The 23249-nt window shown below is 37.8% G+C and overlaps 1 protein-coding gene across 1 annotated transcript; it reads right to left on the bottom strand.

Moving 5' to 3' along the window:
* Positions 1–1108: 1108 nt before the first annotated feature.
* Positions 1109–2490, bottom strand: LOC124342244. The gene is made up of 4 exons (XM_046795217.1): positions 2208–2490; positions 2004–2098; positions 1464–1600; positions 1109–1361 (listed from the first exon to the last, which is right to left on the bottom strand). Exons 1-4 carry the CDS (start codon positions 2378–2380, stop codon positions 1248–1250), a joined length of 519 nt encoding a protein of 172 aa, XP_046651173.1. The 5' UTR covers positions 2381–2490; the 3' UTR covers positions 1109–1247.
* Positions 2491–23249: the final 20759 nt, after the last annotated feature.

Genomic DNA, 23249 nt, shown 5'->3' with positions numbered 1-23249 from the left:
TTTCGTTTGGTCAATATTGGTTTCAATTCCGCAACGATTCGGGTCGTAACAAGATGCACCCCGGCCGCGTGAGAATCGGACGAAACCGGCACCCCAGATAGGAAAAGTAGACGTTCGGAACAGATGTCGTGTAGAATTATTTTTGTTTGTGTTTTTTTCTTCTTTTTTTCACGTTAAGTATAGTCCCTTCCGGCACACATCATTCCCCAGCAGCTCCAGCAAACCACAGTAGATCATTCCGTCCATGTCGAGATTAGTATAGCCTATATAATCATTACACTGGGACTTTAGCGCAGAAAGGTTTTTCTTTTTTCCTTTTTCTTCCTAATTTCTTACTTTTTCGTACCCCCATATAATCAACTACTCCACATGATCTACATGTTTGTTTATTCTTTTCACTGGCGGGTGACCCATTTTGAAAGATGCGTCGACTCTTGTTGTTTTTCTCCATTCATCCATTGGCCGGTCGCGGACGCATGCGTGCAGTCCGATTGCTTGAGTTTCGCTATTTCATTGTAGAGACGAGAGAGCGTACACCAACGATTACATTAGTACAAAAACCTTGGCATTTGAGGTTGAATTTTCACGTTTAACCACTTGAACATCTGTTGATTACGTATATTAAAAGAGTCAAAGGACTCTTTGCATCATCTATTACATCGAACTGTATTGTCAATTATTAACGAATGGATGCTTAACCAGTAAGATAGCTAATGCTCGCGTTGTAAAATAGCTATAATCTTATTGGGTTCTCACAGTGCAAATCCTTTGACTGTTTCACAAATGACGGCCATATCGACTTGATGTTGAATAAGTAAACTACGCAAAACAGGTACTTATCTTAATCATCATCATTATCTTAATCGGAAAAAAGGTGGAAGGTATTGTTTTTTGGCAATTGTTGATCACCTAGTAGACTGGCTCGCTCCCCTCTAAAAATAAAAATAAAATTTCGAATTGATCTTATTTCTAGTTCACGCCCAATGTAGATCAACGGAACGAGGTTGCAGCAACTTTCGTCAATCAAAAGCGTGAATGAGGTTCTTTTCAACCCACGCAAGTCAATATGCCCACGCCAATCGGTTGTAATCACGAAATTGGGAATGCATTGATATTTCACGAAGATCGTTATTCAAGTAGAAAAAAACTTCAAGACGCCACGACTTAATGAACACGGAGATAAAGGAGCAAAGGGAAAGATGGCTTGTGTTTGGTCGTGCGGGGTAATCCAGTTCAAAAATTTCATGTCATGACTTCTCGTCGTGGGTCTCGTCGCTTGAATCGACTAGTGGCAATTGATCGACCTCATTCCCTTCATTTGTCGCCGTCGTTATGGTTGTGATGGTGACAACAGTTTCCAGCTAGATCATCGTCGATAAATGAAATAATAATAAAATGCAAATGAATAAAAATTGGGTTCAGACGAAAAGCCGGAATTATTTCGCTTGAAACTAGGTGATTACCTCAATTGTGTCTCGGCGTCTGAGATCCATGATCGATAGAGCGGTGAATGAGGAAGAGGACGCCTCGCGACTGAAAGGTTGTGGGGCGGGTCGTTTCTTCCTACGTAGTGACGAGGTACTGGTGCGGCACTTGGACTCTGTGTTGACAAACAATCATTTTCAAAAATGTTTTCGAAAATTGGAAAGTTATTCGACTTATCAATAGAGGGAAGAGGAGGATGGCGGAGGATTCTAGATTTCCATTTATTGTTCGTTATCTTGTTTTCGTTTTTTAAAATATAAAGACCATTCTTTTGTAGAAGAATAAATCGGTGTCATCAAGTCTTACGACTTGATTCAAGAGTTTAAATTTCAAATGTTTTACAAAATCACTGTCATAAACTCAAAACTCGAGGTCCGCTTTACTTTGGCTACATAGCAGACCTTTTTTTATCATTTTTCGTCGAGTAAATATTTTGTAAGAGAAAGACCAAATTTAAATTTTTTTTCTCAAACTCATTCTAGGATTTTACGCGGATTTTACGCGCAGACATTACTTACCAATGGGTGTAGTATCTCGAGACATCTCACGGTGAACGTAACAACTTGGCAGCACTTCCTCATCTACAATCGGTTCGAGATTCTCTGGCTCTGTCCTGTTTTATCGAATTTAAAAATTTAATTACAATTTAGAACTTAACTACAACTAGCTACTTAACTAATTACAAAGTAGAATTTTTAAAAAAATGTACAATAAAATATTACTTTTCCCGTACTGCACTAGTACTTGATGGTGCGCGTTTATGACGAGAGAAAAAGATTTTGATAGGAATCCATTTACTCTTTTTTCTGTTATTGTTCTCTTCCGATCTTGCATTCTCGGCGGACGGATTTAACTTTTCATTGTATTGATTTTTCTTGATTACGTCAGAAAACATGATAGACACAGTTGTAGAGAGATATAATTCAAATATTAATAAGCACCAGGTTCCAGCCAAAACTCAATTGAGAGAATCAGAGAAGCATACAGCGACTTTTATACTCTCGCTCGCTGACATGTCTAAATACAAAAGTGACGCACAGCGACGGAAAGAAATTAATGGGTTAAAATTTCGCATTTTAGACCGCAATGACGCACTGCAAATGACTGTATGTATAAAACTGCCGCACGCACTATCTTGGTTGACAGGATATTCGATTCCGGCTACGCATTTACGAGAGGATGTTTTTCTCGGTTTTTTTCTATTCTGCCTTAACGTAAAAGTTTAAATTAAGGAATGACTATGTTTAGGTCTAACCCTATTCCGCTTCATTCTGTGAAACTGATTACACTAAACAAAAGGAAACAAAACCCGTGGGTTTTCCACTAACCAATTGCTTCGCAATCCAACCTAATGTATAACCTTGTAGTTCTACGGTAATACCGCAACTCCCAAGGACAACGTTTAAAAAACCAATGACATTTATTGTCTGCATATGTTGTGGTTTCCGTGCCAGATCGAACAAATTTGAATTCCGGTCGTGCTGCCAGTAGAAGCGCTAAGAGGAGGAGTTTTACACCAAAAAAGGTTTACAATCCATCCAACGGATATCGGAGACAGACAGAATTTGTGGTTTTCGGAAGGGTGTCTCAAAAATGAAGTGATATTTTTTAGATTTGTGTTTAAATCAATAATTTATTCACAATCATCATATCATCATGTCATCGAATCTTCTTCCAAGCTCGGCGAGCATTTAAACCAAGATAATTGCAGCAGATCGACAATAGCATAGCCACATAACGACAACACAGTATTTCAAACAAAGTGCTTGCTAAAAATAAATTTTTTTTAGTCTATTGAACAAAATACCTGGTTTGAAGGGAGTGACAAAGGCGTGTCCTCCGCTGCGAGGCACTATCGTAGTTGATTGTGCAGCCTTAGATGGTTTATATTGCGTTCTGTTTTTTTTAGGATGGCCTACGATATAATGTACGTTCGGTTGTGATCTACGAACGAACGGAGACGACAGGCGAATCAAATATTAATCAGGATTGAAGAATAAAGAATTTAAATCCAGTTTCTGCTTTCGAGATCTGGTTTTCGACGCTTTCGTATGCGAGGACAATATCACAATATAATCGATCCCATATGGCAACAGTTTAAAACCGAAAATTTAATTAATTTAAAATTTTTTACTTTAGATTTTGTTTTAATATTATTTATTAATTTAAAATTTTACGTTTGTTCAATAGTTTTTGCATAAAGATCAAGGGTAAATTATAGGAACATTTTTTTAACCAGGAGGTGTCGATTTTGGACTTTTTGGCGTCATCAGGTCCCTCTTTGTGTTTTTGTTTGTGTGTTACTGTGTGTTACTTACTCATAACCTAAATTCGATCATGACCACTAGATGGCATCATGTATTTTTATGTTTTGTTTTTATACCAGCCGATAGAGGGTTGAGGCGGAGGCAGGGAGACTCACGAAGAAAAGCAAAGTTCCCACTTCCTTCTTATACGCCAAGCTGAGAGAGCAGCTTAGAAGGAGCTTTGAATTATCAAAGCTCCCTCTTATTCGAAGCAAACCTCCAACAATAAACCGGCAAGCTATCCGAGATAGCTGCTATCCCTTGCGAAAATTGTTAGTAGAAATATATATTTTTAGAACTTCCTATTTATTATTATATCTATTTAATTCTAATCTCATATCCCTTCTTGGTGTCATCCACAACACCACATAACTAAATCATCCAAGATTTGAAGGGAAGGACATACTTTGGATAGGGTTTCCGCAAATTTGTTGTGGGTTGGCTTTCGGAAAACAGATTCGCTTTTGAAACACTTTTTATCAGATTTCCCCCTTCTGAAAACCACCAATTCCGTCCGTCTCCGGAATCCGTTGGATGGATAGTAAACCTTTTTTTTTGTGTAAAACTCCTCCTCTTAGCGCTTCTACCGACAGCACGACCGGAATTCAAATTTGTTCGATCTCGCACGGAAACCACAACATACAGACAATAAATGTGCATTGGTTTTTTAAACGTTGTCCTTGGGAGTTGTGGTATTACCGTAGAAACTTCAGTAGAAACTTCAACTTAAGTTTCTACGGTAATATTAATTAACAGCTCCTAATTTTGAATAGGAGCTGCTGGCGCCAGATTGTTATCGAGGACTTAGAGAAAAAGTGAGGAACACAAAAAGAAAGTATTTGATGAGAGGGGATTAGGGGGAATGTTTTTTCTTGAAATTGTGAAATGTCATTCTAGCTTCTGACGTTTTGATCCAGTTGGCTCCGCGCCCTCCTCGCTCAGTCTTTTGACCTGGCGGCCTTCATCCTCTAAAATTCCAATAGATAAAAATTAGTTTTTTAACAATTATTATTTAAATGGAAAATTTACCTTCAAGCAAATTAACGTCTTCATCCATTGTCAGATCTATCGTTGACGCTGAAAAGCAAAAAAAAAAAAACATTTTATGTATTAAAAATTTTTAAACTAATCATATTTGAATTTCTTACCAGCAAAAGATCTTTCCAGCTCGGCTATGCTATCATCATCATTTACCTCCTCAGCAACAACATCGTCACGTGGAATCCACTTCCACTCTCCCCACTCTTCTCCATTTCATCGTTTTCATCTGTAAAGGTATGAATTAGTTTTTTAAATTAAAGATACAACAATTTTAGTTACCAATGTAGTGTAAATCATCCAAATCAATAAGCTGGGCTCGATCTCCTTCGTAGAAGTCTTCTTCTCCAGGGTAGTCATAGTAAAAAAATGGGGACATGAAAAAAGAATTTGAATTTAGTGAAGATATGATTTTGAAGATGTGAATTTTTTCATTGCCCTTTCATGTGTTTTGCTTCAGGCTGCCCTTCGTTCTCTAAAATTGAAATTGAATTAATTAAAACTTTCTCTTTTCGCTTAGGCTACCCTCATCATTCTTACCTGATGAATTTTCAGCAGGTTCTTCGCCTGAATCATCACTACCACTCTCCCCAGTCTCCTCCATTTCCTCGTTTTCATCTGTAAAGGTATGAATTAGTTTTTTAAATTAAAGCTATAACAATTTTAGTTACCAATGCTGTCTAAGTATTCCAAATCAATAAGTTGGGGTTGATCTACCTCGTAGTCCATATGATCTCCATCGTCTCCAGGGTAGTCATAGTTCAAAATTTGCGCGAATACCTGTTTCCGATTCATCCACGGTTCTGTGTCTGGTGACAGTTAAAAAATAAGAACCTGGCAACGGTGGTCAAAAAGCGGGAAAAAAACTGAGTAGACGACGTCGAAATTACCTCATCATTACTTGAACTATCTTCCATCCTTTCTCCTTCGTTGTCAGTTTCTTTTTCTCTTTTAGAATCCTCGCGCCTTTGTGTTTTCTTTATTCATTTCAGTTCGCCATCTCCTAGATTGCTATCTGGAAGGCAATTTATTATTTTGGGTTAGATCTATTATGTTGATGTTAATTTTCATTACTTAAAACTGTTATCATCAAACTCATCGTCGATGGTTTCGTTTGCTTTCCCCATGACTTCTTGTTCCTCTACAACAGAACTAATTTCATATTTTCTCCCTAGCTCATTCTCTTTGTTTCCCAAAAAATATTCAGTAACCTCCATAAAAAACTTAAAGTAAAGGTTTAAAAACCCATTTTAAATGAAATTTTACCACAGACAAGGAAGTGAAAGACTACGAACGGCCCTTTATGGCTGAGAAGATTCTTCGAGACGATTTTTTAATTATTTTATCCAAGTATTCAGTATGTATTAAGTCAACCAATAAATAAACTTACAATTTGTTGTCGCAACTCTCAACTTCTTTTTCGAAAAGTTTTGTGTTTTCAGGGGTCGAATTCCGAACGTCGACTTAGACTTGACTTGGACTTGACTTAGGCGTTTTTCCTACTTGACTTGAAAATTTTTTCAGACTTTAATCGAAGTTGAATTCCAAACCAAAAATCGTTAGAAAAAAAAGAATAATTTTGAACTTTAATGACTTGAAGTCTAGAACTACATGAAATTTTAAGTTACCTTTTATTAATCCTTCTTTATTCATGAGTTCAAAGTCTTGTAGTTCCTCACTTTCATTTGAAAAGAGTGTTAACACAGACTGAGAGTAAATTTTAGCTTATATTGATTTTAAAATTTTAACTTACGATGATTGGTTTGTGGATCGCAAGCAGTGTTCGAAAAATGGTGCATCAAACCACATCTGAAAAAAGTGACAAATTATACTCTCTTATCTGGGAAGTTTTATTTGTTATTTAACTTACTTTTCAGAAAGATATACCACTTCTAACAAGTTCTCCAAGTTGTTTTCAATAATTTCAAAAATTTTATAAAATTCAAAAAGCCGTTTGTAAAAAAAAAGAAAAAGATTGAAAACTTGGGGTTCAAAAAGTCGAAAGATTTGCAAGTTTTTTAAATTGGTAAGTGAAGGGTGCCGGCATTTTTACCGGTATGATTACCGGTCTCACCCATGTATGGAATGGCCAGAACAGCCATTTGACACCAAAGAAATTGTCATTAAATTTGTTTTAAATGAACTCTGTAGCAAAGTAGTTAATAGATGCATAAAACCTCTGAAAAAAGTGAACCGGAAAAAATGGTCATTTTAAATACATGATTTTTTTCAAAATGATTGTAGCTAAGTAAGTGTGGTTCTAGCCGTTTCCAGTTTCTTTCTATCAGCACACCAAGCTGCTGCAAAATGTTTATCACCAATACAGAGCGGTGGGCATTTTTTAAAAATTAGCCTTTATAGACATTATTATCTTGTAAAATAACACGCTGCCAGAAAATAAATTATTTATTCATATGAAGTAGTTTGTCTCCATATTCTTTAGAATAAAATAGAGGGAGGGTTAGTTGATGAAATGTATTAGCTGGACTGAATCTAAAATTTCTGGTATCCCAATATTCAATGTGTTAAACACAAAAATAGTTTTTTGAGCGAAAAATAGATCATTCCTTTTTATATTTTCAGAAATAAAACTTCGCATGATTACACAAAAATTTATATACGTTCAAGGTGCCTATTGTAATGTTGTCGGTCAATATGTCGAGTTAAAGGTATAGCTACTTGACATTTTTTCCGCCATCCTGTTGTTCGTATTTTTCACCTTTTTAGATGGGCGCGGTGGTATTGAAATTTCTGTGAGTAATTAACAGGATTCTTCTACAGTAACACCTGAAATTTTTAATAAACATATATGCTGTTAGTGTCCTTTCTGTTAAAGCCCAACATTTTTTTGATTCGTCTCACCAGCACAGTTATCATTTGTAACCAGTGTGGTAACATCATTTAAATCACAAATATCCATGGCGATTTCCGACTGAGGAATGTCTTCTTCAGTATTGGCAGCTGCTTGTTTCATTGACAAATTTTGAAGAAAGGTTATATAATTTAATCAGTTTACCAATATAAATATTATTCTTGCCTGGGCGTCCTATTTTCGGTGGAGTGTCCACCACTTCCATTATGCAACATTCCGCCTTTCGTTTTCTACTCGGTTTTCTACTTGTTGCTGATTCGCAAACAACATCTGGGATAGGAGGAAATTTTGTCAGTACCACAGAACGCTTCAATCTTCTTCTATTAGGTTCATAGCACGTTTCTTCAAAATGAGCTTGGCAGATAAAAGTATTATCGTAGCCTCTGCCGGTCTTTAGTTTAAAGGTTCCCTCTCTAAAACCACTGTTTGCATTAATTAAGTTTAAACATTGCAATCTTAATAGAGGGTCACATGGAATTTCATGATAACTAATTCCCTTAGTTGCATTTGAATTATTATTACAATTTAATATGTCACAATACCAAACCATTTCTTTTCAAAATTATTTATTTTAAGACTATGTCCTAATTGACTTACTGCTAAATTGTTCTGCTTGTGATTGCCACTTTGTTTCTTTTAGTGATAAACAATACATTATTAAAAAACGTGTATTTGCATTCAATTGAAAATATTGTTTTCATTTTTTTAAGATTTAATTTTTAAAATTTTTAAAAATATGTTTATTTGGGATTCAAATTTATTTTTGCTGTTGAGAATGTAGTTGGCGATCTGAGCGCTAGAGGCGCCACCTCCCGGGAAGGTTGAACGGAAGGGGATGGGTTGAAAAAGCTACACTACAGGGGTATGGCTCGATCTCCGGCCTAGGGTTAAGTAGGCCATGGCTGACGCATCAGTTATGACAGTGATTTAGGGGTTTGGAAAGCCATAGGTCATGTCTAGTTTGCACAAGACGGGAAAATTCTAGCAAAGCAAATCATGTGATCTATAACGAAAAAGCTAATTTGCTTATTGCCCGCGTTAATGTGCGCCTTCGAGAAAGCAACGAAGAAGTTCTTTTAGCAGAATGTGTGGAACTAACGCGGGATTTAAAGGAAGGTGTTCTGCAAGAGGTACGTTACCTAGTGGCGGATAAAAGCCGCCTAGCAGCCGTTACCGCAAGAAGATCTGAAGAAGGATCCAAAACAACATTTACGCAAGGCGTTTATAGTCCCTGCTATCCTTGTTAAACAGACAAAAATCGCTCAAGCGCGAGAAGTGGTCCGAGATCATCTTGAGAAAAGAATTACGGCAACATATGTGCATATGGAATTCCTTGGCGTTCCCATTTTTTATGCCCCTTACCTAAGCTTACCAACAGACGTTCAAGTGGGTTTTTAGCCCCCACTTTTACAGCTTTTATAACCCTTGGGACTTCGATCGGCATTCCCTATTACTGGGCCATTAATGAGATTAGTGATTTAATTCTCACTCCTTTTATAATGACGAAACAAGGTGCTCTTTTGGGGGCCCAATACCAACATCGGTGGGTTAAGGTGGCTTTGAATTTAACAGGTAGCATGAGCGGTACAAAACCTGTCAAATTCGTCATCGCCGACGATGAAATTCAAAAAATTTGAAGTTTCGGAGGTCATTTTTTAGCACAAGGCCATGTCAATTTTAATGAAAAATTACGTGCCCTTTTAGCCGGTAAATATGTCAGCCATCGAACCTAATTTCGCTCTTTCCGGGAGCTTCCGCCCTTTTCGGGCATTTGGGGTGCTCTCTTTCTTGACTCGGATTTGAAGTTGGAACGCTTTTCACAACGAGATTATTTTTTAATGGAAGGAATCTTATATCAGGGCCTTCAAGATGAAAACATCTCAAGACAAACCCCCATACTGGCTCCTGTCCTCACTTATCACCAAACAACAGCTCCTCTGTTGTTTGGTGATGAGGACGCGGCTGTTTATAGGCCAAACACATTGTTTCTCTAAACCAAATCCCTTAGTCCAGGGAACAGGTATCTACAAAGGTGTTTCTGATTATGTCGGTCACCTGCAAGCAGATCCTCATCCCTGGATCAGTCTTGACGGACGCATCAGGCTGTCTCGTGATGAATTACAAGCTGTCTTTAGTGAGGCTTCGGCAGAGTTAGGACCTGAAATCAGTCGTGTGGGCCTAAACTACATCCACTTGTCCCCCTCTTCTTCATTAAAAGATGAAAGGGAACCTCCCCCTCGAACAGCTGGGCCTAACCTTGGGTTCGCGTTTCAACAGATCCTGGTTAATCACTTTAAGCTAATTCCGTGGATTGAAAGAAGGTGGACTTTTATCACAAGTCGCAGAAATCATTTATAAAAATGAATGTTAAGTGTACGAGGTTTTCTTGGACGCTCTTATTATTGGGACAAAGATATTCGCCAAGGCACAATCTTCATCGTGACTATCGGCTTTAGAAATCTGTGATCAACAGGATATAGTGGCTTTTCCCAAGGTGCTTTCACAACACCAGACGGAAAGTGCTTGAAGAAATCAAATTTTAGGAATGTTTTTTTTCCTTTTCTCCTACAAGGTAACCCAGGTATAACCTATCAGATGAACAAGAAGTCGGGGACAGTGGGATTTTGGGACGTAAAATTCACAAATGAATTGGCTAGGGTTTAAAAATAGCAAAAAACTCTCAGCTGCCCTCCGTTCTGTCAAGTTTCCATTGAAATTCACAAGCCATAGGGTTAAGTAAAAGGACGAATTACTGTATCTGCTGGTCGCTCTTTCTATGGAAGTAACGCTTTTTTGGTTTTTCTGATACAGTAAAGAAAAATTCTTTCTACGAGCTGGATTGCTTTTGTTTTGATTTTTGCTTTTTGAGTCGTCGAAAGCGCGACGGATATTTATATCCCAAGCATGCCCCGACTTCTCTTAGATTCTAAAACCTCTGAAGAAAACGTAGGCCTCACCATTAGTGCCAATTTCTTTGTCCTCTGCCTTATGGGCCCTATCTATGGCCTTTTTTCTGATGCTTTAGGACGGCGCAAAGTCTTTAGTGCAGGCATGCTTTTCTTCACCATTTTTCTTTTCTTTGTGCCCTCCCCACAACGATTGGATCCCTTATTTGTTTTCGCTTTCTCCAGGGATTAGGATCTAGCGTGGCATGGATCTTGGGCCTGTCCATCGTCAAGGATATTTATCAACATCAAGAGAGCTTTAAGATGCTCTCTGTCATCGGCTCTGCAATCGTTCCAGGGTTGGCCCCCGTTGTAGGACGGTATATCGCTATTTTTTCGGGAATGGCGTCTGATTTTTTTGGACAGTTGCAGGCTTAGCACTTCTAGCTCTTTTCTTTCTCACCTTTACATTTCAAGAAACTCTTCCTCCAGAAAAAGACAAAAAGTTGATCTCCGAGTTGCCATGAGCAACTACTGGCGTCTTTTGCGAAATCGTCGTTTTGTCTAACATGTTTCTATTTCAGGACTCATGTTCTCAGGCCTCACAACGAATGTTTCAATCTGTCTTTTTTATTATATCGGACGTTTGAATATTTACTCTGAAAAATACGGTTATTCGAACCGTGTCTAAATGCGGTCTAGGTGATACACCAAATATTTAAGCATCTAAGGCCAATTGTAAATCAGGTTGACCAGCAATGAGAATAGATTTACAGACAGATATTTACAGACTTAATAATGCTAATTTTGAGTTTCTTTCTTAAGTCCAATCGATCTGTTCCTTCTCTCCCATTATCTTAAAATAATAAGTAATAAAATGTTTTCTCAAAGTACCGAAATTCTATTGCCGATAAAATTTTGTCTCTTTATCGTACAACACTCCAACTTAACGTATCAACAATAAAACTTTAAGCTTAAATATCTAGAGACGTTATTTTTATTCGAGATAACAACCCTAAAAAAACGATCCTTAATTAAAGTTACATTAGGAGGGTTTAAAAAATGAATTAAATATTTGATATGCGTGTACTCTTTTGAATTCCCAACTACAGATGAAATAGGAAATTTTTCAAAATTTGCTGTTTTGATGTTTTTTTAATAATTATGGTTTGTTTAGAAGTGGTTCATTTGAATAAATTTACACCAGAAGAATGCGCTCAAGCTACTGGAGGCACTCATCGAAATTCTCCCAATCGAATCCATCCCTGCTGTAATCGTTAAAGAAGCAAATCTCATTCCTTCACTAGATGATGACTATAAGGAACAGGGCATTGGGCTTGAGGGACTTGTTTTTGCTGGTGGGGAAGTGAGAGATGGAGGAAGTAAAGAAAGTAATGTGGGTGAGAGGATTGAAGAGAATAGAGTGAACATGAAAGTGAAAAAGAAAGTGGAGTAAATACAAAATAGGGAGAATGCAGGGAAAGTGAACGAAATGGAGGTGACGTGACCCTCGGTATACGAAGCCGTCGGCGTTACCGTTCACCGGCAGGCACAATTTCTGCAGGACGTCGTCAGGTACATCAAGACTTTCGAGAAACTACACAGCAATAAAGATCATTTCGTAGTGGGGTTACCAGACGTTTTTAGGGTTTTTTTCCCACCCACAACAGCAGCCATTCAACTTCAAAAACACCAACATATTGAAATTCAAATGAGATATCTTGCATCTCTTAGAAGTGAAAATTAAGCCTGTACAATTACAAGAAGATCAACAGTATAACTAGTAAATATAGAGCAAGATTCGCCTACAATTTAACAAGATATGAAGCGCAAATTTCAATGGCTAAACGTCAAGATGAAATAGAAGTGATAGAGTGTGGTGACTTCTCACTGTTAGAACCATCCCACCTAGGACATATGCATGTGCGCACTCCTGTGTTCTCTTCATATTCATGTGGATTCATTATGTTTGACGAACAGAAAGAATGCTCATTCCATTGGAGAGTAAGATCTAATGTCAATCGGAAGTTAGCCTTTGCATTTGCATTCCACCGAATGGGGCTCGGTCTCAACTACAGCATCACAGTTGAAAAGAAAAATGAAGATCTACAGGTCTTAAATGGATTTCCAATGCCAAGCACTTCGGCATGATCCTACTCTGAAATGAAATTATGGATTGAATGATAATATGAAGGCAGAAATGGTATGACTGAAATGGATAAATGAAGCATAATGTTGATGAATTGTTGCTGTCTGCCTTCACCAACTCGTGACTTAAAGATTCATTTTGCATCGCCGGATTCAATCGCAAAATATTTTGTTTGAGAGATATTAGATTGATACGTGGCAAATTGCCAAATTGAATCAGTTGCCCGTTGTTCACTGGAACTATAGCGATCAATGTAACCCAATTGCCATCCACTGACTTTCTTGACCAATGTGACTGCGTGTCTTTCCGGTAAAGCTGACGTTATTAACGTCTCGCCAATAACATGGATGATACTGGACAAGTTGTCATCCGTTGTAAGCCAGTGTGTAGTTCATAAAACGTATTTGATATTTGCATTTGGTCCACTTTGCTCCAAATGTAACGTGAAATGGTACTCAACGAGACAGCTCAACTTGTGCACCGAATACTTTTAATCATGATCAATTTGGTAGGTAAAGTTGCGTGACCACCTACCAGTCATTACTTTTCGCACTGAGGAGTATGCTATGACGTGTTTTTACCGGTTTTTACATTGAAGGTCTAATTTCACTCCTATGAAATCAATAATTACAATGAATAATCAATGATTTCAATTATGAAATCCTAATTTCACTCCTTAAATCGATTAATCTGGTCCATCGCTTCATTAATTCATTTTCATAACCTCTAGTTATTGGTGGTGAGCTGCTTGCTGGATTTCCGCCGCTAAAGAGATTGACTAGCACTTCTGTAAAGAAAAAAAAATATATCATGAACGATTCTTATCATATATAAAAATTTATTCCTCACCAAAGATGGATTTTCAATTTGTTTTTCTCCAGCCAACTTTTTGTTTCTTTACCAGCTCAAGTTTTGATCAGCAAATTAAATTTGGCCCACAGACCAACCGACATGACGAAATGACACGCAGTGAACACAGCATCCTTAAGATCCTTCCCACCGAACTACTTTGTAGAATTATGAAAAATCAAAGTAAAACATTATCAATTTATTTTACAAATGATGAAAAGAATATCAAACTCCTCCAAATGTTCCATAGACTAGTATCTGGCCAACAAAAATCTAAACGTTCTGATAAATGTATTAGAAATTGTCCCTTCCGGTTATACATCGTTTCAGGGTTTCACGTTAGACTGTCACTTAAAGTGGCACTTGCATGTGAATAAAAAAATCGCGGATGCAAAAAAGAGCATTTTTCTCGATTAAATCAAGCTTAAAATCCTACTGGTTCTACGAAAAAAACGACTAAAATTTCTCTATGTTACAGCTATTAGCCAATTGTACTGTATGGCTGCTCCGTTTTGGCCCTTTTTCTTTTCACCAACAAGAAAATTAAGCAGCTGCGATCCTTCCAGTGCACAATTATGCTTATCTCGACCAGTGCTTTTTAAAACCGTCTCCTCTGAAGGTTGTTTTTTTCCTTAACATAATTCCTATTGATCTGCGTGTACGTGAGATTAATCAACTTCGGTACTGCACTGCATCTGATGGTTTGTTTTCAGTGGCATCACTTTACTGGCTTTAGGCTCCCGCCTTGTTCAATACCCTTTCCAAAATCCGACTCTCACACCTCACAGTCTCACAGATAGAATGTTAACTATTCTTTGCCACCGTATATATTTGCCCTTGAACTACTCCGTCCGACGATTTTTATTTCACTTTAGCTCTCTCTGCTTCGTCATATCGATACTGCCTTCTATTGACTTGCATTACTCACGTTCTTTATTTTAATAGTGCTGCTGACTCTGTTTTTCTTGCTATGCAGCTTTCTGTCTTGCACGCGATAAACAGAGCCTGCCAAGAGATAAGGGGTGGGTTTACTGCTAAAACGTGCCCAGCAACACCAGAGATTTCGATTTCGTCCGCTATGGCTCCACGCTTTCTGAGTCTGTCGCGACTATGTGTAGACTTGCTGGCATCACTCCGCGATAAAATTTGAATTTTTATTAGCAAGTAAAACGAAAAACTTCGGCTAGCCACCATGGGATGCTGTTTACCACGAGATAGTTTTCAGGATGTAACCCAAATCCTACCTACCAAAGCCTCCTGTCATAACGCCATAAAAAGTCTGACTCAGATCATGTGACTGATAGAAAGGCAGACCTGCTCAAATGTTCATTCTGTCAGGGAATTTTTTCCCTCAGTCGAATCAGCTTGTGAAATTCCCACCTACCAGCTTTGTGCTGAAGTGACGTAAATTCTTACTGGTCACTCGCTCCTGAACACCCATCAATATCGATTTGATTTCCGTGTTGCCCATGCAGTTATGTGCCGGAGACGGCTGAACACTTTTTTTTTATTGCCTCTTCTCCTCTAACCAGCGTCTTCTATTTAGGTTGGCGTATGGAGTACAATTGAAAGCAATTCTAGTATTTTTTCTTATATGAACAAGAAGCAATGGCGTATCATAGCTATTGGCTACTGAAACAATATTTTACCTTAAAATCCACTTTGTTTCTTTATTATGCGATGATTTAAGGGAAGTGCTTTATGTTTCAATATCTTGTTTGCTTGTAGAAATTCTATTTTATCTTCTACCGTTGCCGTATCCCATTTTTTTGTACCATCTTACTTATACATTTATCTTATCTCATACCCATATATTCTGGGTATGAGATCCTTATCCTTTCCTGGTATATCAGTGGTTCAGAAAATAAGCATCTACAGTAAGTCAATTCGGTTTCTTCCGAAGGCGACGAAACGGTCTTTGAGATGTGTCCCAGTAGTTTCCAGTTGATTGACTTTCCGACATTTTTCTGCATGCTTTTAAAATCAACAAAACGGTTATGCGCAGTGATGACACAGTAATTTGCAGGTCAATCTTGCTGATTGATGGAACTGTTGGAATGGGACACTGTGACACGTAAGTTTGATGCACCAGAATCCCTACTCAATCCAATTCTTAAGAGAGCTTTGATGAGATCAGTATGAGGTACTGCTTCTAGAGAGGAGATTTTTATGAAACATGGAATGCTTTGAATTATATTTTCTTCTCGAAGAATACTCCCTCATTTGTAACTCCTTTTTTGTCTCTGATAAGACGATGAATTTACATTTTTAACCTTTTGAACGTCACAGTAAAAAAAATTAGCTAAGATACATTCGATTTTTTCTTATGCTACGCTTGATAAGGTCTCCTAGACGAAAGTGCAATACGATTGAGTAAATATAAACAGTGGTTCCTGCAACTTCAGACCAGAGATGAATTACTAGTGTTGACAAATGCAACATACTTTTGGTGGATTCCAAGATTGTATTGGTTTAAGTATTGTATTGTATGGTATGTATTGTATGTATGTTTTGTATTGGTATTGTAGGGTTTTAGTACCCAGCCAATCCAATCTGCTGAGGAGTTTTAAGTGTTGCTGGTTGGATTAATAATTCCTCATTCAATCAGATCTTTACTTGTATTCGACACCGTTGTCAGGAAGTAAAACGCCAATAGATCTTCATGTCTCCGTTTTAATATTTTGAATTTGCTAATTTGCATCTGATTTCTGGCAGTACCAAATCTAGGAACGCCCCCCCCCCCTAAAAAAAAAATATTTATATGTAGACGGAACCATATGGAGACGAACTAGGAATTGGTTTACATAAATGGATGATGAATTGATGATGAATGAGGTTGTTTGAATGTGGCCTAACGTAAGGAAGTCCCCACAGAAAGGTGTTGGACTAGACGAATTTTCAATGTTTAGTCCATCGATTATCTTAGAAGATGTGATGTACCTTGGAATGGCCAGCATGACCTCAGCACTCTTGCCAGATCTGCATTGAGTTAAAGATATGTCTGCTGACCAGTGCTGCAGTGTGGTTGCATCGGATACAGCGTATTTTGTATCCTAGAACTAAAATTGGGGAAAATATCGAAAGAAACTGATGTGGTGTGATGATATTTTTTACAAAGAAAAATGCGTAAGGGAAGAATGCATCGTGACAACGGCACCCAGAAAAGGCTAATTTGCCGTATACCTTGGACACAGACGATGGGGATTCTTGATCACATTGGCCTCGTCGCTAATTGAAAGCTGCCCTTATCGGGAAGGTGAAACACATAGTCACTTGTTGAACATACTCAACGTCGGAGTGATAAAAATACTGATAGGTTGCTGTTGCTCGCCGCAATCGAATGAATCGTTTTTTTCAAGCGAGTTTTCCGAAGGATTTAAAAATAAAACAACGGGTTACTGGGAGGCAATTCACGCCTATAAGAGATTACACGACAACCTCTAATTGCGTCAACAGGTGACATAGTCACTGGAACTCGTGAGAAAGTGAAGGGTATAAGAGACACTTAGCGTAAATGTATGCAACGGCTGAAGAACGTTGACTCAGTAAAAATCAGATGGCTTCTTATATCAATTCGAGGATCTTTCGGCCTTCGACCGTGTGAGAGTGCGATGGGATGGTCCCCATATCTTTGGTTATAGCTTTCTTTTTCCTTGATCGTGGTAGCTGCAGGCGGGCCATCGGCAGCCTCAGGGAGCAGTTCATTGGTGGAGCACAAACAAGTGTGTGGGGTAAGTCGCCGGAATAGAGGGACTGGAAAAACACCTTTCCGTACACGGAAAAGACATGATAGAGGAAGAACCGGCCGCCACTGCCTAGTATCAGCCATCGAATTTCTTTTAATTCTTGGACGTGGAGCTTTCGGGAGCGTCGAACTGCAAACTGCAAACACTAATACTGTTACTGAAAAACACTATAAAAGCTAAGAAAAAGGAGCTTCTTCCTCAGTCTTGTTTGTTCAGTCATTGTTAATTGTAACAATAGTAATACACCTAGTTAACTTGAACACGCCTCGTTACAATATTATAATAACACATGCTGTATATCCGTAGGTATAAAAGCGCGACTGAAACGGTGATCGCGCACGTATTTGTATGCATTGCCATTATTGTATTTGCAATAACCTTGCTAGTGTTATAATACAGGGCATCCTTCCACAAATCGTTTCTCCAATTTTTACCCAACACCTTGTAACACGCTTGTTGCAAATGCTATATTTTTGGCTATAATACTTGAATTCGTCAATAGATAATCTCGTTTCCTGCTCTATGATTATCTCGCTCTTGCTCTTACTAGAATGCATAGTAACGCCTACAGGTTCCAACTTATGATCCTTCATCAAGTGTGATTCTGTTTGTTGTAATTTTCAGTAATGATTACACCATCAGAAAATAATTGCATTCAAAATTAAATCGAATGATAAAGAATTTGATATGATCTTATTGTTGTTATGAATTTTTATGAAAGTATCCCTTTTGTAAAATTGGGATTAACGTGAATGAATAGTGCACAACTAATTTAACATACTTGTCAAAGTTCCAGACTTTTTTAGTATAGAAATTTAGTGAATTTTAAATTAAAATTTTTTTTTTTTTTTTAATTTTAAACGATTTCTCCCTTGTGCAGAGTTGTCGCATCTTCCCAGATGCGAACTGAACAAAAATAAAAAACCAGAATGGGAAAAAATTAAGGAAATTTAAACCTTCCTCCTATAACACTAACAAAATACAGGTTTGGGATAATGCGACAACTCTTCACTTAGGGAAAAGAGGGGAGAAAACGGTTCAAATAAAAAAAACGATTTTTAATTCAAAATTTATTTGAGTTCTATTAACTCAAAAAATCTGGAACTTTGATAAATTCCAAAGCTAACGCAGCTCTTCATTTGAAAAAAAACATCTAACCCGTTCTGTACTAAAGGGCCACCAAATTAGGCCTTTTTGCTTAAGGCTCTCTCGCGTGTTCCGATACTTAGGGCTTGGATTAATAACACCCCTTCGTTTGATTAAAAAATTCTTTAAAAATATTATCTAGAAGCTGCCCCTTTAACTCCCAATAAAAATATGATCGCTTTCCAACGAAAACTCTGTATTTGGGAGCGCCGAGAAAATTGCCTTTTTCCATAAGGTTGTCTCATACGTCCCCGTACTTTAGGTAGCAACTGTATATTTTGTTATTGTCTCATTTAATTCTTCACCAGATCACTGACATCGGCATTGGGATTGGTAGAGGCAAGACCCGTTAAAGGATAAAGGGGTTAGGGGTAGAATTTATGGAGCGAGAAAGAATGTGACTTTCAGAAATAAAACATATGTCAAATAACGAGCATCTTTCATTCTTGAGTTTTTAAGAAATTACAATTTTATCATTCTGCTTACAATCCCTTTTTCGAAGGCATCATGCATGAAATTCTTGGAGGTAGGTTTTTTTTAAAGGTCAGTTCCTTCTAAAACTCTGTTTACGTCAGTGGATGCATAATCCACCCCAAGTTGGTCTGAACCGAAGATTGAAATTATTTAACTTCTGTGAATCAAAGAATATACCTTCGGCGAAGTTCACAAATACTGCACTATAAGAAATTGGCATCAATTACAACACGAGCAATAGCAAAAAAATTATTTCTTAAAGCAGAGTTTGCTGAAAGTTCAATATTTTTTGTAACCCTAAACTTAAAAAAAATATAAAAACGTAAGTAAATAATTGTTTTTAAAAATTAAGGTTTCGTTTTTTTTCTTGAAGGATGTCAAACATCAGCGAAGTAATGTCCAAATTGCTTGAATCCTCGACATCGCAACTGTAGAATAGCTGGAAGTATGCATTTATAAAGCGGATTGAGAAATAAGCAATATTTGAATTGTTGGTTAATAAACCTTGTATGTTCTAAATGTTTTTAGTTTCCTCTAAGTGTGTTTGTGTTTCTTTGATTGTATTGTTCGATTGTCTTTAGTTCAGCAGCACTTTGTAGCAGCTACAACAACAGCATCCGTTCCAATGGAAATCTACAGCATCAGGATCAACATGGATAAGGGGAGAGCCCTCATTGCTAAAGAAGCTGCAAGTAAGGTTGTCAGGTAAGTTGAACTAAATTTGTGTTTTTTAATAATTAGTATTTACAGTTTTGTCTGATAGGGATATAGTTAATGCTCCCAGGTGTTTGCCGTTGAGATGGAAGGTAAGGCTGCAGAAGAAAAAGGGTGTGATATCGAAACTGCATTGCTGTTAATGTGCAGTTCAGCTTCGAGCGGATTGAGGAGGCAAGAAACAAAATTGAATTGATTGATCAAAACCTTTTATTGTGTTGTTATGAAAATGCAGAAGAAAAATCCGTAGTTTTCTTGCCATTGTATGAAGGTATATGGTAGGAAAGTATAAGGTGGTAACAATATCACAAGGTAGAGCAGTTGCTCTTGCCTGCCATTGTAGATGTAGATAATATATGTGAGGGCAACAACCCCCAGCTATTCCAGATAGAAAAAATAGAGCATAGACCACATAGTAGGAGCGTAGAAGAGCACTTCTGAACAACCTTGTTCCGAATACGTCACGGCAGAACACGATAATTCAAAGAATTCTTCCATTGATGAATTTAAAGACCACAAATCCATGAACAATCAGGTGAGGAGGCAAAAATATTTAAAGTTGTGTCGCAACCTCCACATTATTAGGATTGGGACTCAGAGTGTCTTGCATTTTTTTAAATAAGAAAGATGGGAATCGAGAAGTGCATCGGCCGTTACATTATTAAATTCCTCAGCATGTAAATCGTAAGGGGAAGCTGTCCTTGCAGATCATTAATGCTTGCAAATTATACATTGTGATTCTTCAATAGGGTAGTAGCATCAAAAATAATTAATTTTTGCTTTGAACCCTCCCAATACAACTTTTCACGACGAATCTTTTTATGTCTGGGTTGTTACATCGAAAAGTGTATTTCCTTAGATATTTAAGTTTAAAGTTGCATTAAGCTTCTCCCACCCAAAGTTGGCGGTTCAGACAACTTTTATGGGAAGAGCCCAATAACGGCCTTAAACAAAGACAAAAAGTTATTGACTGCCAAGCTTCTTTGTTAATTAGTAAAAAATTGATTTAACAATCGATTTACAGAAAAACAAAAAAAGTGGCAGTCCATAGCTTTTTAGCCTTTTAGCCAAAAGTTTCTCGACACTTGAACAAAACAGGGACTACTCGATCTCGAAACTTCTCAAACTACCGTGTTTTGGGACCGGTGACTGAACCTGTTGCTCTCCCTGTTTATTATATATCATATATTCCTTTAGTTTTCCATTACGATGACCAAAGAGTTTTATAAAGAGGAATCTATTTTCTTACGGAATATTCCTCGCGTTTTAGAGTACCAAATATTGTGTGCATATTCCTGATTTCTCTCTTTTGTTTACTTTGTTTATCAATCAATTTTTTTCACCCCTAGCATGTTTTCCTTTAATTTTTTTTATTGATCTTCTTTTGTTTTGATTCTCATATCCCCCGCAACCACGTACCCCTTAACGTGTATATGCCGTTTCGACTCCCAGATGTCGTCGTGTATGGTTTTGTGTATGTTTGGAATCCGGATATTCATTCACGACCCCCAGATGTCGCTGTATATTGTTTTGTAGGTGTTTTGAATCTTATATCTACCACAATTACGTAACCCTTAACGTTTATACAATCACGATCCCCAGATGTCATTGTGTGTTGTTTTTTATGTTGTTTGCATGTCAGCTGATAGAGGGTTGAGGCGGAGGTGGGGAGGCCCACCAAGCAAGGTGAAAGTCTCCCACTTCTTTCCGATCCATCGAGATGAAGTCGGTGTTTAGAGAACCTTTGGCGATCCTGGCTACTTCTCGCAATAATTGTCAGCGAAATATATACTTTTTCAACTTGCCTTTTTCCTATTTTATTCTTATTATTATTACTTGTTGTCTTCTCTTATATCTTTTTGTGATCTCACGCAACCTTGGGAAAGGCATTTAAACATTTTCAAAATAAAATTAGCTTTTAGTTAAATCGGTAAAATATTAAATTTAAATTTTGCTTATATTTTGGGAATGCTCGGGATGGGACCAACACTGGCAATAGGGATAACTGCACTATCCTGAATATGGCGTGTAAAAATTACTTAAAAATCAATTTTTTGTGCAAGCTCAGGCTTTGGAGATGGCTGAGGTGAAGTACATTACTTAGTACAAGTAACAGTATTTGTGGTGATTACAAATATCCACTGTGACCTCAGCAGGTGGTTGAGCTGTCTCAGACTTTGGTGATGGTGATGGCTTTGGCGATGGTGATGGCTTTGGATATGGCTTAGACGGTGAAAACGGTTGAGTGCTCTCCCTTTTTGGTGGATAACCGAGCTTTTTCATTGCTGCTTTAAGCACTGTCCACAGATAAAACTTTAAGAGACAGGCCACTGCGCATCCAAACAATCGTTTGAAGTTCTAAACGGGATCTTTAGAAAAAAAAACTTCACCGCCTTGTCCATGACTTTATCCAATGCATTGTCCATCAGGCTTTCAAACACCTTCTCCACAGTTTCTTGGGAGATGTTGGATAACGTCTAGCTGCAAAGCTCTGAGGCGGTTGAGCTGGCTCGAGCTGCGGAGAAGGATATGGCTGTGCTGAGATGTGGTCTGGCTGATGCTGTGAGCTCGCTGATTCTGATCTGGATGCGGCTGTGGTTGAGTTGGCTTGAGCGTTGATGATTGTGGGCTGCTATTGGGTAGATAATTAAGCTTTTTAGTGCTGCTTTTAGTAGTGGCCATACGTAAAATTTCACCAGCGCATCCAAAGAGACCCTTTAGACACCAGATGGGATCGTTGGAAAAAAATCCACGGCTTTTCCATAGCCTTATCCACAGCATTTTCCACCAGGCTTTCAAAGACCCTTTCCGCAGTTTGTTTGGTGATGTCGCATGACATCTGTCAACAAAAGAAAAAATGTATTTTCAGCCTATATGTTTTGTTATCTCTTTAATTGTAAGAATTAGAAAGCAGACCATTGAATTTGTGAAAAGTGACATACAGTTTCCATGCAAAACTTGCGTAATCTAGTAAATTACATTTAATCATTACGTTTTCAAACTAATTTGCAGATTTTCAGTTTACAATTTCAACAACATTGTTCTTTATATATAAAAATGTAAAGCAAATGGCGTACTTTAATACATCTAATATTTCTTATCACTTATTTATACAATTTTGCTTTCGGAAACAATTCATCGATTCTTAAAACATTTATTTTTTATAGATACAGAAGCAAACATTGTATTGATTAATCAATCAAAATTTGCTATTCGTATGCGAATCCTGTTATTCTATCCCGTCACCACCACGTTTCATAACTTCTTTCAGATTGTTAGGATGACCGTATGCAAGTGATTTAATCAATATTTTGTATGGTGTCCTTTCCGTATCCTTCCCGTATTTGCTAACCAGGCGATCGCTCCTTCTCTGAAGCGGATCAAAATGGCAGGCAAGGGGTTCTGAAACGCAGACACTGGTGACAAAATCGTTCAAACATCTTCCGTGTGGTTTTGCGGCAGCATCAAACACAAGACGTAAATCCAGCCCCCCGGCAATTTTCGGCACTCCAAAGAGCGGAAGGAAATGCTTGCTTGGGCTTCGCTGAATTTTTTCTGGCGTGAGCCGTCTGGCATATTTTTCAC

The sequence above is a fragment of the Daphnia pulicaria genome, chromosome 6 (genome assembly GCF_021234035.1).
Source record: "Daphnia pulicaria isolate SC F1-1A chromosome 6, SC_F0-13Bv2, whole genome shotgun sequence".
Lineage (NCBI taxonomy): Eukaryota > Metazoa > Arthropoda > Branchiopoda > Diplostraca > Daphniidae > Daphnia > Daphnia pulicaria.
Note: the sequence above shows the minus strand (reverse complement) of the source record. Positions and strands in the feature narration are given on the sequence as shown.